Source organism: Marmota flaviventris, chromosome 10 (genome assembly GCF_047511675.1).
Source record: "Marmota flaviventris isolate mMarFla1 chromosome 10, mMarFla1.hap1, whole genome shotgun sequence".
NCBI classification, from domain to species: domain Eukaryota; kingdom Metazoa; phylum Chordata; class Mammalia; order Rodentia; family Sciuridae; genus Marmota; species Marmota flaviventris.
This window is the reverse complement of record NC_092507.1, coordinates 113,108,660-113,124,598: the sequence shown is the minus strand read 5'-3', so window position 1 is coordinate 113,124,598 and position 15,939 is coordinate 113,108,660. Positions and strand designations below refer to the sequence as shown.

General features: G+C 38.3%; 1 protein-coding gene across 1 annotated transcript in view; it reads left to right on the top strand.

Moving 5' to 3' along the window:
• The first annotated feature begins 351 nt into the window (after positions 1–351).
• Sdhc (succinate dehydrogenase complex subunit C) overlaps positions 352–15,939 on the top strand; it is a 40,796-nt gene continuing 25,208 nt past the window's right edge. Inside the window, exons 1-3 of the mRNA XM_027950796.2 lie at positions 352–410; positions 9,157–9,213; positions 11,215–11,316. Of these exons, the coding sequence (XP_027806597.1) occupies positions 391–410; positions 9,157–9,213; positions 11,215–11,316 (179 nt within the window). The 5' untranslated portion in view covers positions 352–390. The remainder of the gene's footprint in view (positions 411–9,156; positions 9,214–11,214; positions 11,317–15,939) is intronic.

The window sequence follows — 15,939 nt, the reverse complement described above, 5'->3', positions numbered from 1 at the left end:
AGTATCTTTTTCCCCGTTGTCTCAGCCAACCAACTCTGATATTTTTAGGCTGGCCAGGGAGGGAGGTGGAGTCAAACTCCGACTCAGTGAAGACTGTGGGCAATTCTTGCTGATTGGAAGGGAGATTAAAAAAAAAAATGAACACATACGCGGGTGGCAGATTCTAAACCCAGCGGAATCTCTGCTGCAGTCCTGGCAAAAACCGTTAGGAAGAGGGGAAGAACAAACTATTTCCGAACATCTGCCACCAAAAGCGCAGAACCTAGAGCAGAGGCGCGAAGCCTTTTAAAGAACTCGGTGTCATCACGTGACGACTCTTCCGGGCTTCACCCCCGCCCCAGCTCAGACGCCCCGCCGCTTGCGTCACTTCCGTCCAGACCGGAACCCAAGATGGCTGTGCTCTTGTTGAGGTGACTTTAGCGCGGGGGTTGGGAGTCGGTGTCCGCGACCCTTGGGAGACCAGAACGGATCCTTAACGTTTGGCTGACAGCGCTTTACCCTGTGCCTGGGCTGGGAAATGACCCGTGGGTGTGGAGGCCACCGCTCCGGGATCCTAGAGACACCCCCCTCCCCCAGCCGCTTGGGTGCAGCTCGGTAGGGCTTTGAGGTCACTTAACTGCGTACCGAGGAGTGGCGCGGTTCTTGCCCTTTCTACTTTCCCCTGCTTTAGTACTTCTCCCCCAGATTACTCTCGTGACCCCAAAACCCAGAGCCGAGACCAGAAAATATTCTAACTCAGCTGACCATGAGTTTTACAATTTCGAGATCTTTTTTAGGGATTGGGCCTCGGGGCGGAGGGAGAGATCTTGGTGTTCTTACTTTTGCTTCTAACTTCTGCGGACACCAGCGGTTGCTGGCAATGGGTGACTCTGTCCAGGTTCCCGACAGGCCCGTAGCAGAGGATGGAAGAAGCCTGGACCGCTACGAGGCCGGCGATTAGCAATAACAACAAGAGGTCCTCTGCTGCACCCTAGGGAGTTCGTTTTTAGTTTATCTTTTTACTTGGGGTTAAAGGGCGATGATCCCAGCTTTTCTCTAAAAGGTCAATTCACTATCGGTAGTAATATCCTAGATTTTCTTCCATTTAGAACTCTCCACTGTTTAGGTCTCATTTTCTACTCCCAAGCCTTTCTAGTCCTTAGCCTCTAGCGCCTGTGGATGTTCCTGGTACAAATCCCAGTATAATTTTGTGCCAGCCCTATTTTTGGAAACTATTTGTTATGGAAGGTTAGCTTAAATGCTGTTGAGATTTCAATTCCCGATTTCCCCAAATGTCTTCTCATTTCTCTTTCCACTTCAGTCAGGCAATATAAAAATAGGGGATTTTGTTTAGTTTTTCTCTGTGACGAAATTATTCTTCTTGGGAGTTGAGATCAGTTATCTTAATCCTTTATTTTCTCTTTGCCTTTTATCTTCGTATGTATCTTTTCTCTCAGATATGCCGAGGCCAGTCTTGCTGGAGCTCCTTCCTTTTTTCCAGTTGACTTGATCATAATTGAATGGCTTTGGATTTTGATATCATATTTTAGTAGATGTTAGGAGCTTTTGGAGGAGTTAACATTTAGCTTGAAATGATCGTATTTGTTCTAAACAGTTTATTTGATGAGCTTCAGGATTAGTGATTAGAAGCTGAGGGTCATTACAGTCACCCCTTATTATCCTTGGGTTTTGTCTCCATGGGTTCAAATACTTGAAAAACAAATTCCAGAAAGTTACAAGAAGTTACTTGAATTTGCTGCCTGCCAAGCATTATGCTGAGTCCACATAAATGAAGTAGTGTTTAGGCATACTGCGTTAGCCTCCCACCATTTCATAGATTCTCAGTCTCTCCTCTCTACAGAACTTACTATTTCAGAGTTAATTGCTACACTTTCTGTTTACATACTGTGCAGTCTTCAACTATGATTGTTGTACCTGGACTGCACTATGTATTTTTTTTCTTTGTGGTTCCTTAAATAATACAATGTAACAACTATTCACACAGCATTCACATTATATTGGCCATTCTGAATAGTCTAGAGATGATTAAAGTATATAGGAATAGCTGTATTTGTTGGCTAATGCCTGCAATCCCAGGAACTCAGGAGGCTCAGGCAGAAGGATCACTAATTCCAGACCAGCCTCAGTAATTTAGTGAGATTTTATCTGAAAAAGAGGGGGGAGTGGGCATTGCTGGGGATGTAACTCAGTGGTAAAGCACCCCAGTGTTCAATCCCCAGTACCAAAAGATTAAAAAAAATAATAATAAGGTGAATGTACATAGGATATATGCAATCACCTCATGATTTTATAGAAGGGATATAGGCATCCATGGGTTTTGGTATCTGCTGAGGGTCCTGCAGCTAATCCCCTGTAACCATATTCATTAAAGTGTATCCAGACAGTGTCGTTTTATGTTGTGTAGCACTGTTCTGTCCATACTAGGATTCAATGCCAAGAAATACACTTCTTTTTCATTAGTGGTAACCTTAAGCTCTTATGGAAGGGCACTTTTCTATTTCTCACAAGGGCTTTTATTTATTTATTGGATGGAGAAATAGTGAATTAAAACTGTTTTTCCCCCATAGAAGATTCCATCCTAATACCATTTCAACTAGAGGAATTTGATACTGTTTATAGTACACTGATTTTAATCTCAAAGGAAGGTATCTTTTAAGAAATTCTAAGGGTTGCTTTTCACTTATTTTGGACAAGTCAGGGTCCTTAGTTCTATGATTGTAGTTTCTTCATTTGTGAGTTGAAAATAGTAATAACTTGAGCCCACTTAGGAGAAATAATAAATTTCACAAAATGTGTATTTTCACTTGATGAATAAAAATTGTGTATATTTATGGTGTACAATTTGATGTTCTAAAATATGTATACATTGTGATAAATATAGCTAGTCAACATATGTAGTACCCATGTACTTGTGTGTATGTGTATGTGTGTCATACTTGAAATCTACTCTAAGGAGTTTGGGGCAGAGGGTGGGGGGTACCAGGGACTGGACCCAGAGGCGTTTAACCACGGAGCCACATCCCTAGACCTTTTTATATTTTATTTAGAGACAGGGTCTCACTGAGTTACTGAAGCTTAATCTAATCTCAAAATCCTCCTGCCTCAGCTTCCTGAGTTGCTGGGATTACAGTTGTATGCCACCATGCTGGCTCTAAGCAATTTTTTTTTCTTTTCTTTTTTTGGTACCTGGGATTGAACTCAGGGGTGCCCCACCACTAAGTTACATCCCCAACCCTTTTTTAAAAAAAATTATTTGGAGACAGGGCCTCAGTAACTTGCCAGAGCTGGTCTTGAACTGATCCTCCTGCTTCAGCCCCTCGAGTAGCTGGATGTGCCACCATGCCCAGCTGCAGTTTTCAAGTGTATAATACATTGTTATTAACTATAAATCACCACTTTAAACACTGAACAATGTAGACATGTATAAAGGTATTCTGTAGTACTTCCATTAATATGTGCAATTTTTTATGTATCAGTTGAAGTTTATACATTTTTAAAATTTAAATCGAAAATCACCATGTTTTCAAGAGAGCTCTAGAGCTTATTTGTATGTAAGTGAAATTTTCAATCCATTACCACCATCTCCCTAAACTCTTCCCTTCTCTCTCTTAAATAATTTTCTTTGTTTGTACTGAGGATTGAACCCAGGGATGCTTTACTACTGTGCTACATCTCCAGTCTTTTTTATTTTTACTCTATTTTTTGGTATCAGGATTGAACCCAAGGTTGCTTAACCACTGAGCCACATCCCCAGTCCTTTTTTATGTTTATTTTGAGGCAGGATCTCTAAGTCTTTAGGGTCTTAGAGACCCTATGGTTTCACTAAGTTGCTGAGGTTGATCTTGAATTTGTATTCCAGTTACTCCTGCCTGGGTTGCTGGGATTATAGACGTGCTCCACTGTACCGGATTCAGTCCTTTTTATTTTTTATTTTGAGAGCCTCCTGCCTCAGTCTTTTAAGTTGTTGGGATTATATGAGTGCACTCCCACTCTTGGCTCCAGTTAAAAATTTTTGATGCTTGGCTAATTAAAAATTATTAGTTATCAGAATATTGTAGCTATGCATGGTGGCGCACACCTGTAATCCCAGTGGCTCAGGAGACGGAGGAAGGAGGATCGAAAGTGCAAAGCCAACCTCATCAAAAGCGAGGCACTAAACAACTCAGTGAGACCCTGTCTCTAAATAAAATATGAAAATAGGGCTGGGGATGTGGTTCAGTGCCCCTGATTTCAATCCCCAGTTTCCCCTCCAAAAAAGAATATTATATTTCATAGCCTTTGAATAGTGCTTCATATTTTGTATATTCCCTAAACAGTCCAGGGACCAGCCAGAGCTGTTCACAGCTGAGTAACATGAATTCCATTGACACTCAGTCAAGGAATGACTTTCCAAGGCCAAGAAGGAGATAGATAGAGACAGCTGGGCTTCCATCTAATAATGTTTATGCCACTTAAGCACAGTCACTGTGATTCAACTGTCTGGCCAATATATGTAGCACAGTGGTAGGGTGCTTGCCTAGCATGTGTGAGGCCCTGGGTGTGATCCCCAGCACTAGGGGAAAAAGAAAAAAAAATTAGTTCTCAGTTGTTATAGGTGCTATCAATGTCAGGAATTTCAGTCTTGCCCTTGTGGAGCTCAAAGTCTAGAAGGAGAGTTAAATAGATGAATCATTAAACAACATAGCAAATGATGATAGAAACATGTATGAGAGCCTGGCTGATAGAGCAAGGCTGAAGAAGTGACTTGATCTTGCCATCTAGGAGTTGGGTTTTGATGGATGAGTTTAAGAGGCTGTAAGGAGGGCTGGGGATGTGGCTCAAGTAATAGCGCGCTTGCCTAGCATGCGTGAGACACTGGGTTCGATCCTCAGCACCACATAAAAATAAAATAAAGATATTGTCCACCTAAAGCTAAAAAATAAATATTTAAAAAAAAAAGAGGCTGTAAGGAGTTCCAATTAGAAGAGCATGAGCAAAGACGTGTAGTCATAAGGAGGCTTGTTCTGTCTGGGCATAATGTAATGTTCAGTGTGTCAGAAGTATAGGGGACTGATGGGAATTTGTGAGAGGGTAGGTCTGGAGAGTTTGCCCACACTTTGACTCTTATATAGCAATGCAAGTAGTGGATGTAAGAATGAGAGTAACTTTATTTTTCAGTACATTCATGTTGGTGAAGTTGAATGATAGGGAAGAGACTGTTGCTAGGTAGGTCAGTTCAGAAGCTCCTGTTACAGTTCTGGGGAGAAATATATAAAGAAGATATGGACTAAAGTAATGGACTGGAATGAAATTTTCTAAATAGTAATGGTAGAATTGGATGATGCCATGCATATATATAGGTGGTGACAGAAAAGGAGAAGTCAAAGATGACTTATGTTATAGCTTGGGAGTTAGTGTCAGATGCACACCTATGACCCCAGTGATTCCCGAAGCTGGGCTGAGGCAGGAGGATTGCAAGTTAGAGGCCAGCCTCAACAACTTAGCATGACCCTGTCTCAAAATTAAAGAGACCTGGGGATATAGCTCAGTAGTAAAAATGCCCTGGGTTCAATCACTCGTACCAAAAAAATAAATTGTTCATTTCATTTAAGATTATATGTATCTGGGCTGGGGAAGTGCTCAAGCGGTAGCGTGCTCGCCTGGCATGCGTGCGGCCCGGGTTCAATCCTCAGCACCACATACAAAGATGTTGTGTCCGCCGAAAAAAAAAACTAAATAAATATTAAAAAAAAAAAAAGATTATATGTATCTATTTTATTATTGCAAATGCAGATGTTTATAAGACCTTTTCAATGCCATCAAATCAAGTTTATAAATCATATAAAAGAAGCTCATTATATTGCAGTCATGTCTTGTTTTGAATTAAAAATGGTCTTCAGTTTGATCACAGACATGGCTTTGAATAACCTTTTTTTTTTTTTTTTTTTTTCCCAAATGAGTGTTTTTATCATCACTGAATGTTTTGAAGAAAATGTGATAAGAATTCTAAAGACCAATGAAGTTCTTCTTAGGGAGACCAACGAACTGATCTCTTACACATAAATGGTGTATTATAGTTCAGAGAATGCTTTCCTGTATGTTTTCTTCCTTTCTTCTTTTTTTTTTTTTTTTTAAATTTTCTTTTGCGTTGGGGATTGACCCTGTGGGCGTTTAACCACTGAGCCACATCCCCAGTTTTTAAAAAAATGTTATTTATTTATTTATTTATTTATGGTGATGGGAATTGAACCCATGGCCTTGTACATGCAAGGCAAGTACTCTACCAACTGAGCTGTATCCACAGCTCCCCCCCCCCCCTTTTTTTTATTATTTTTAAATTTTGAGACAGGGTCTTGCTAAGTTGCTGAGACTATCTTTGAATTTGTGTGCCTCCTGCCTCAGCCTCCCTCGTATTCCCAGTGTTCAGCCCAGCCCAGTTGAGAGATTATAGGCATGTACTACTGTTCATGGCTCTTGTACATTTTCTTATGTAATTCTCCCAACAATCAATAAGGGTAGATATTATCAATCCCATTTTATAAATTAAAAGGTTGAAGTTTAGTAACTTACTCAAATTACACAACTCAAGTTACAGATCTAAGACTATCATTTTTACTTTGCAGTGTTTTTTTTCTAGTATTGTTGTTGCCCCAGTCCAGAGAAGAGTTTCAAAAATTAAAGTACTGGGGAATTAGTTTAGTGGAAAAGCTGTTCAATCCCTGGTATCAAAAAACAATAGCAAAAACAACAAACCAACAATGATCCAATTAATGATTACATTTTTTGTATAGTATGTTTAGAAAGGGACAATACTTAGTAGAAATTATAGGTTCTGACTTAAAGATAATATGAAGTTTTGTTACTTTCTAGTGCTAATATTTTAAGCACCATTCATGGGTGGAGAAAGAAAGTCTTTTCAAAGTTCCTGGTTTCACATGAAACAAGGATAGATATCTACTTTTGTCATATTTTAAATAAGATTATGAAGTTTGTGCAACTCAATTCTGTAAGGGCCTTGTGGAAATCTTGCATTGATATTTGTCTGGGAAACAATAGCACTAGACAGAGCACGCCATAGATTCCAACCCACATCTGCAAACTCTTACTGGGTAGCTGGCTGACTAGGCCTAGCCTGGTGTGAGGAATGCATGCCCTGCAACTTCATAGACAATTCAGTTGATTTAAAGAGATTTGTTCCCACTTCTTTCTGGGAGCATTGGGTACACAATGTCTGTATTCACCTCTTGCCTCCAAAGCAGGGAAGAGGGAAGAACCAAAGAAGGAAGTATTGGTTGGATTTTTCCCTTCAAGTAGTGGGCCCTTTAAGTGTACTGTTATAAAACATAGACCTTGAAATGTTTGTGGATCTAGTGTCAGTGGCATGAGGAACATCATGAGCTCTATTAATCCCCATAGTGTCTTGCATGTAGTAGATGCATAATAAACTTCTTTCCCCTTTTTTTGAGGGGGATACTGGGGGTTGAACTAGGGATATTTAATCACTGGGCCATATTCCCAGTCCCCCCTTTTAAATTTTTTTTAAAAGATTGAGACGGTCTTGCTAAGTTGCCTGTGGGCTCACTGAGTTGCTGACGCTGACCTTGAACTTGCAGTCCTCTTGCCTTAGCCTCCCAAATTGCTGGGACTATAGGCTTGTGCCACCAAACCTGGCACACAATAAACTTTTGAAGAGCAACATATTTTTAATTTTTACTTCTAGAACTTCATTCATTGTGATCACTTTCTGAAATACTTTTGTACAGATTTGATGTATTGATGTGACTAAAAGGTATAATAGTTTTGTGTTTTTTATAATGCTTTGTAAATTTTGGGTCACATTTTTCTTATATAAAATGTCTGGTCACATGTTAGTTTTTGACTTAAAAAACAGTTCTGGCACTAAAGTACATACTTCAAAAATAGCAACTTTTTAGGTAGGGAATTTACATGTCCTTTTAAAGTGGGAGTGGTAAAATTTTACCTTTTTGTGGTAGTGGTAAAATTTTATTTTTGTGTTCCCATATTTTTTGCACTACTATATGAGAGGCTTTTTTTTTTTTTTTAAATGACTTTTTGACTTGAAGTTCATCCAGGTTGTCTGGAACTTTGTATTAATTCCTGAAATGACCTAGCTTACTATTAGGACCCTCATTCTATGAATCCCTTCTTCAAATTTTAGTTCATTCATTTGCAACATATCTCCACTATAGCTAAACTGTGTGCTTGATGTTGCCTGTGGCTTACTGTTCTGTTCTGTTTTGTACTGCCCTTTATGTTTTTTAAATTCATTTTTTAGTTACAGGTGGACACAATACCTTTATTTTTATGTGGTAGCTGAGGATCGAACCCAGTGCCTCTCCCATGCTAGGCAAGCACAGTACCTCTGAGCCACAACCCTAGCCCCTGCCCTTTATGTTTTTAATCCCTGTCTTTTAAGTGTTGCCTCCTATGAGACCTATCTTTAAAAAAATCACTTTCTGTATTCTGTTGAATATTATCAACTCTGATTGTTATTATTTTTTGCATTATTGGGGATTAAACCGAGAGGCACTCTACCACTGAGCCACATCCTCAGTCCTTTTTATTTCTTATTTTGAGACAGTCTTGATAAACTGCTGAGCCTGGCCTGGAACTGGGAATCCTCCTATCTCAGCCTTTTAAGTCATTGGGATTACTTGTGTGCACCATCACAGCTGGTCCAGCTCTGATTATTCTTTTACCTTATATTTTGTTATTTGTCTGGGAAACAGTAGCACTGACAGAGCACGCCATAGATTCCAACCTACATCTGCAAAATAGTCATTCCTAGTCTGTTGGTGTTAATTGCCTTTTTTTTCTTCTTTTTTAAATTTTTATTTTGAAAAAGTTAAATTTTATTTTGTATTTATAGGTAATACTTCTAATCATTCTTAAGTTACTTAGAATTTGTAGTATTTGAACTAGAAAATAGGGACACTGATAATGACTTTGTTTTCATCTTATTTTTTGGTTCTGGGGATGGGAACCCAGAGTCCTCTGCCTGCTAAGTATGCTGTACAGCTGAGTTGCATCCTCGGCCTTCATCTTATTTTTATTCTAGCCTTCTTCCCCCAAGTCTAATATAGTACAAAAATGGGATGCTGATATATTAAAATTGACCTTTAAATATGTATGATTCTTGATTCTCTTATCTTGCAGACATGTTGGCCGTCATTGCCTCCGAGCTCACCTAAGTCCTCAGCTCTATGTCAGAAAGTAAGTCTCTAAGTCTGTGGAGATTATTATTATTATTTTCTTTGTTATGATACTTCTTTTTTTAAAATTCTGAGACAAGGTCTTCCAAGTTGCTGAGGTGCTGAGACTGGCCTTGAACTTGAATCCTCTTGCCTCAGCCTCCTGAGTCACTAGGATTACAGGAGTGCACCACTATAGATGGCCAGCCTTATTGCTTTTTTTTTTGGACTGGGGATCAAACCCAGGGGCACTGAGTCACTGAGTGACATCCCCAGCCTTGTTTTTGTATTTTATTTTGAGACAGGGTCTCCTTAAGTTGCTTAGGGCCTCGTTAAGTTGCTGAGGCTGGCTTTGAACCTGCAGTCTTCCTTCCTCAGCCTCTCAAGCCACTGGGATTACAGGTGTGTGCCCCCATGCCTGGTGAGAGCTTTATTGATATTTTTAACTTCACTGATTTGCTCCAACTTTTTATTTTTTATTTTTAATTTGTGCTCCAACTTCTTGATTCCTTCACTGATATTTAATTCTCCTTTTTCTACTTTGTTTTTTTTCCTTAATAATATTTTTTTGTAATTTTTAATTTTAGGCAATTTCACATCTTAATTAGTTGTAAAATATTTTCCCCCTGTTAAACAGTCATTCCTAGTCTTTTGGTGTTAATTGCCTTTTTTTCCCCTTCTTTTTTAAATTCTTATTTTGAAAAAAAATTTTATACTTTCAGAAAAGTTATAAAGTAGTATGATGAAATTCAATACAACTTTTATCCAGATTTATCAATTGTTAACATTTTGCTGTTTGTTTATTCATTCTATTTTAGGTTGTATCACATGAAACAGTTATTTTTGTAGGTCAAAAGTAGTTGAATAGTTGTCAATTTATTGGGCTCCAGCCTAATATATATTTATTATTTTCACAGAATTCTTTTAGAGTAAGTTGTGAACAGCATGATATTTTACCTGTAACTATTTCTTCTGAGAACAAGAAATTACCTTACATAACACAGCATAGTTATACAAGCATAATTATCAAATTTAGGAAATTTAATGTTGATGAATGCTTATCTAATGCACAGTTGATTTTCAGATTTTCTATTTTTTCCAAATAACGTACTTTATGAAATCCAGTATCTCATTTTCTACCCAAGATCTAACTAGACTCACGTGTACTTAGTTGTCATATTTCTTTAATATTTTAAAATCTGAAACTGTGTCTTAGTCTTTATCTTTTATGGCTGAATTTTTGAAGACTACAGTACAGTTATTTTGTAGTGTTAGCTGAGTTTTCGTGATTGTTTCCTAATGATAAGAAATATCAGTACATCATACCAGTGGTCATATAATGCCATTTGTCCCATTATCAGTGGCTTTTAACTTTGATCATTTGAGTGAGAAAATGTCTGCTAGGTTTTTTCTACCATAAGATTACTACCTTTTCCCCTCGTAGTTCCTGAGTAATCTATGAGGAGGTATTTTCTTTTCTCTCTTTTTTGGTACTGGGTATTGATTCCAGGCCTTTATATATGCAAAGCATGTGCTTTACCACTGAGCTATACCCACTTTTCTTGAGACATTTTCTTGAGGGGAATGGGATCATGTTTTTAATTAGTTTTTTGTTTGTTTGTTTTTGTGGTATTGGGGATGGAACTCAGGGTCTTATACATGCTAGGGAAGTACTCTGCCACTGAACAATAGCCCTAGCCCCAAGGTTATTAACTGAAGCAAACTTGGCATAAAAATAATACTATTGGAGGAACATGTTTTCCTAAGTTGTTGGGTTTGTCTTTGTCCAGCTCACCTTACTTTTTTTTTAAATTTTTGTTATATAAAATATGAAACTGCCAGCACCAGGAGACTCAGGAGGCTGAGGCAGGAAGATTGCAAGTTCAAGGTCAGCCTGGCCTGGGGATGTAGCTCGGTGGTAGAGCATCCTAGGGCTTAGTCCTCAGTGTCACCAAAAAACAAACAAATGAAATTAAACCAAGCTTACTTTTAATCCATTTTTAATCTTTTGGTTTTATTTTAGTGCTATTCCGATGGGAACCACAGCCAAAGAAGAGATGGAGCGGTTCTGGAATAAGAACACAGGTTCAAACCGTCCTGTATCTCCCCATATTACTATCTACAGGTAAAGTTTCTGGAGCCAGAGAATCTAGAGGTGATGGGTAAAAGTTCTGGAGGTTGTCCTTAGCCTCCCTGATATTCTCTGCAATTGGAGGGAAATATTTGCTCAGATGGAAAGTAGCTGTGTAGATGAGATACCCTTCACAGTAGAGGGAAATAACTTATAAAGCCTTTTTAAATTTGGACATGATTTAAGTCTATCATCTAGCCTTAATCTATCTTGCAATACTACTATTTAGGAAATTCTAATGCGTCCCAATACAGTTCCCACTAATTAAAATGTTTTGAGTCTGTTGAGGTGGTGCATACTTATAAAGCTCATCTACTCAGGATGCTAAGGCAGGACACTCTGAAGTTTGAGGTTAGTCTGGGCTACTTAGGGAGACCCTGTCTCAAAATTAAAAACATAAAAAGGGCTGGGAATTTAGTTCTGTGGTAGAGTGCTTGTCTAGCCTGTGGGAGGTCTCTGGGTTCAATCCCCAGTACAAAACTTAAAAAAAATGTTGAGATAATTTCAAATATACATAAAAGTTGCAGAAATAATTATACAGAGTTCCCATATACCTTTATGCAGATTCCCAGATTGTTGACATATCTGAATGAGTTAAGAACAGGTTTTTTTTTTTTTTTTCTTTACTCTCTCTTTCTTTTTTATCATACTGGGTTCCTTTCACATGGAAAGGAACCCAGTATGATAAAAGTGATCTACCTTTGAGTTCCCTCCCCAGCCCTTTTAAAACTTAGTGACTAAAAATAACAGAATTTCATAGTCTTAACAGTTCTGAAGTTTAGAAGTGTGACATAGATTTCAAATAAAGGTGTTAGCAAGGGCTGCGTTCTTTTCCATTGGCTCTAGGTAAAAATCCATTACTTTACCAATTCTAGCTTCTGGATGCTATCCACATTCCTTGGCTTGTGGCCTTGTTTTTCCACCTTCAAAGCAAGCAACAGCAGATTTGTTCTCACTTTATATCATTCTAATCTATTTTGCCTCTCCCTTCTACTTTTAAGGACTCTTGTAATTACATTTGAACTGATCTGCCTATCCCAGTCCCCCCGAGATTGTTTGTCCCATGGGCAGAATACATTCACCCCATCCCATTGGCCCCAAAAGTTTTAACCCATTATAGCATTGACTCCAAGTTTTAAAATTTCATCTAAATATCACTGTCAAAATTAGATATGGGTGAGTATAATACCTCCTGAGGTGCATTTAATTGTCTTCTGTAAAACTCAAGAAACAATCTACTTTTGATTTATATATTGTTGGCAGGCTCCTGAGTTGATGCTGTGTTCTTCTCAGTATATTATATCAGGAGGTACATGATGATGATTTAATCCATTATTGGTGATATGAGCTTTTTTTTGGGGGGGGGGAGCGGTTACTGGGATTGAACTCAGGGGCACTTGACCACTAAGCAACATCTCCAGCCCTTTTTTGTTTTTTATTTAGGAACAGAGTCTCACCAAGTTGCTTAGCACCTCACCATTGCCAAGGCTGGCTTTGTACTCGCGATCCTACTGCCTCGGCCTCCCGAGCCATTGGGATTACAGGCATGCACCACTGTGCCCAGCTGATATGAGCTTTTATCACTGGTTAAGATATGTTTACTGGATTTTTTCATGTAAAGTTGGCATATTTAATAATTAATAATATTTTGTGGGAAGATACTTTGAAACTCTAAATATTCTGTTTTTCATCAGACACTTACCCAACAACATCTGTGGATAATATTTTACTAAATTAGATTATTACTCTGATGGTTGCCAAACTGTGATTTTTCTAATTCCATGTCCCATCTAGATTTATTTATTTCTATAGAGTAAAGTTTGCCTTCTTTATTAGTATGGACTCAGGGATTCTTATTTTGCCGAGAGGGTTATACTCTGTTAGTCTCATTTATTTTGATGTTCAGATGGAGCCAGACTTGACAAATGGACCCCCCCACACACACTCCTTTTTTTTTTTGGTACTAGAGATAGAACTCAGGAACATTTTACCACTGAACTACATCCCCCAGTCCTTTTTTTATTATTTTGAGATAGTGCCTCCCTAAGTTACTGAGTCTGGCCTTGAACTTGTAATCCTCTTGCTTTAGTTGTAGGTACATCAGGTATGTACCAACCACAGTTGGCTCAGTGGGTATTGATGGCTTCTGTGAAATGAGTATTTGGGTGTTAGATGTGCTTGGTACTACCAGCATGTCATTGTTTCTAGGCCCTCTCAGTGGACAGAGCTAAGATAAATATGGGTCCAATCATACCTCACTGTGTATATGTGACTATATATACAGTGTATATAGCTGGTGCCTCCTAAGATAAGTCCCTGTTGATCTGCTTTTTTTTTTTAAAGCCAACCCAGCAACATCTTGAGCTCTGCTACCCTCTACTTGGTTTCCTGCCAGTGAGGCTGGCCATTTTTTAACCACCTCCACAAATACCACAACCCTTCAGTTTTTTCCCCAACCCAAATTCCAGGAATAATTCTGATGGCAGGAATTAGACATTTTACTAAAATAAAAGTAGGCTAATAAGTGATCTTAGTTATTTTTTGAGGGCACAGGGGCATTAAAGATTGAACCCTGAGTTACATTCCCAGTCCTTTTTTAAAAAAAATTTTGTTTTATTTTATTTTGAGAGAGGTCTCACTGAGTTGCTAAGGGCCTCACTAAATTGCTGAGACTGGCCTCAAACCAGTAATCATTCTGCTTCAGCCTCTAAGCCACTGTAATCCCTGGCTAGTGATCTCAATTCTTAATATCTTATGGTGAAACTTTTAATTTTTTATTTATTTATTTTTTTAGTTGTAATGAACACAATACCTTTGTTTTATTTATTTATTTTTATGTGGTGCTGAGGATCAGACCCAGTGTCTCACATGTGCTAGGCAAGTGCTCTACCACTGAGCTATAACCCCAGTCCCTGGTGAAACTTTTTTTTTTTTCAGAGATAAATGTTTGTTTGTTTTTTTGGTGGGGAGGGGGATTATAATTATGGAGAACTTCCCAAGTTATTCTCAATTTATGTTAAAAGCCTTGATCTTTTTTTACAAGTCACACATACACAAAAAAATGGTAGTAGGCTGCTGAGGTAAGCCTACCACTATTTTGTTTGCTCTTCCAGTAATGGAACTTCATACACACTTGTGGGATACAAAAAGGAAACATCAAGGAATGTGGGCCTGTTTCAAGGGTGACGTGTCAGAGAAATGTATCTGAGATATTTGAAATCGTACTTTTATTGGTAACTTCTAGAGTGTTTTGGAAGAGAGATTGTTGAGCATCATGTATATCTTCCTTGGAGAAATGCTTTTTCTTTACTTTCTTTTTTTTGAATCAGGAATTGAACCCAGAGGTGCTTAGCCTCTGAGCCATATCCCCAGCCCTTTTAAAAAAATTTTTAAAAATTAAAAAAAAAATTTATTATCCCCAGCATTTTTAAAATGTTTTATTTTGAGACAGCATCTCACTAAATTGCTGAGGCTGGCTTTGATTTTGTGATCTTCCTGTGTCAGCCTTCTGAGTTGCTGGAATTGCAAGCATTTGCCACCATGTCTGGCTCTCATTTTTTTTTTTGTGTGTGGTACTGGCAGTTAAACTCAGGGGTACATAACCACTGAGCTACATCTCTTGCCCTTTTATTTTTTTAAATTTTGAAACAGTGCCTTTCTAAATGCCCAGGCTGGCCTGGAACTTGTGATTCTCCTGCCTCAGCTTCTGGAGCTGCTGGGATTGTAGTTGTGTGTTACCATGTCTTTTTACTTTCTTGAAGGTATTGTTTGTAGCACAATTGTTAGATCACTTGCTGAAATTCATATATTCTTATGTTTCTAGTTGCCTACCATTGTATTAACAAAGTCAAAAAATAGAAAAGTAGACTTTTTTTTTTTTTTTTATGATTCCCAGTATGTTTGATACTCTTTTAGGAGTTGGAAATGGATAAATAAGATAATAAACTTCAAAAAGGATCTCAGGCTTGGCCCTGTGGTGGATGCCTATAACCCTTGCTACTTGGGAGACTGAGGCAGGAGAATGGTAAATTCACGAGCTTGGGCAACTTAGTGAGACCCTGTCTCAAAATAATAAGGACTGGGAATGTAGTTTTGTGGTAGAGTACTTGCCTAGTATGTACAAGGGTTCAGTCCCCAGTGCTGGAGAAAAAAAAGAAAGAAAGAAAAGAAAAAGAAAAACCTCAGTATTTCCTGAAAAAATTTTTTTTCCTAAGTGAAATCATACTGATTTCCACTTTTTGTAAGTGAATTAAAATAGTCTTGGTTTTCTGTACTAGACTCTTAATGACTGAACAGGGAGTAGTGGTAGTGATTATCTTTGTTCTATGATGTTTGGAATCTCAACTGGAAAACACAGTCTAAGGGTTAAACTAATCTCAAGTTCTGTTTGCTTACATGTCTTGGGTTGATCCTGGCTGTTGGGAGTGGCCCTTATTTTCTCCACATGGGCTGTTTCCCATAATTTTTTAATTTTGAATTCTTGGTGTTGTTTTATTTTGTGGTGCTGGGGATCGAACCCAGGGCCATGTGCATGCTAGGCAAGCACTCTCCCACTGAGCTACATTCTTGGTACCAATTCTTTTCTTTTCATTTGGATATACCCATAAACTCTTTGCA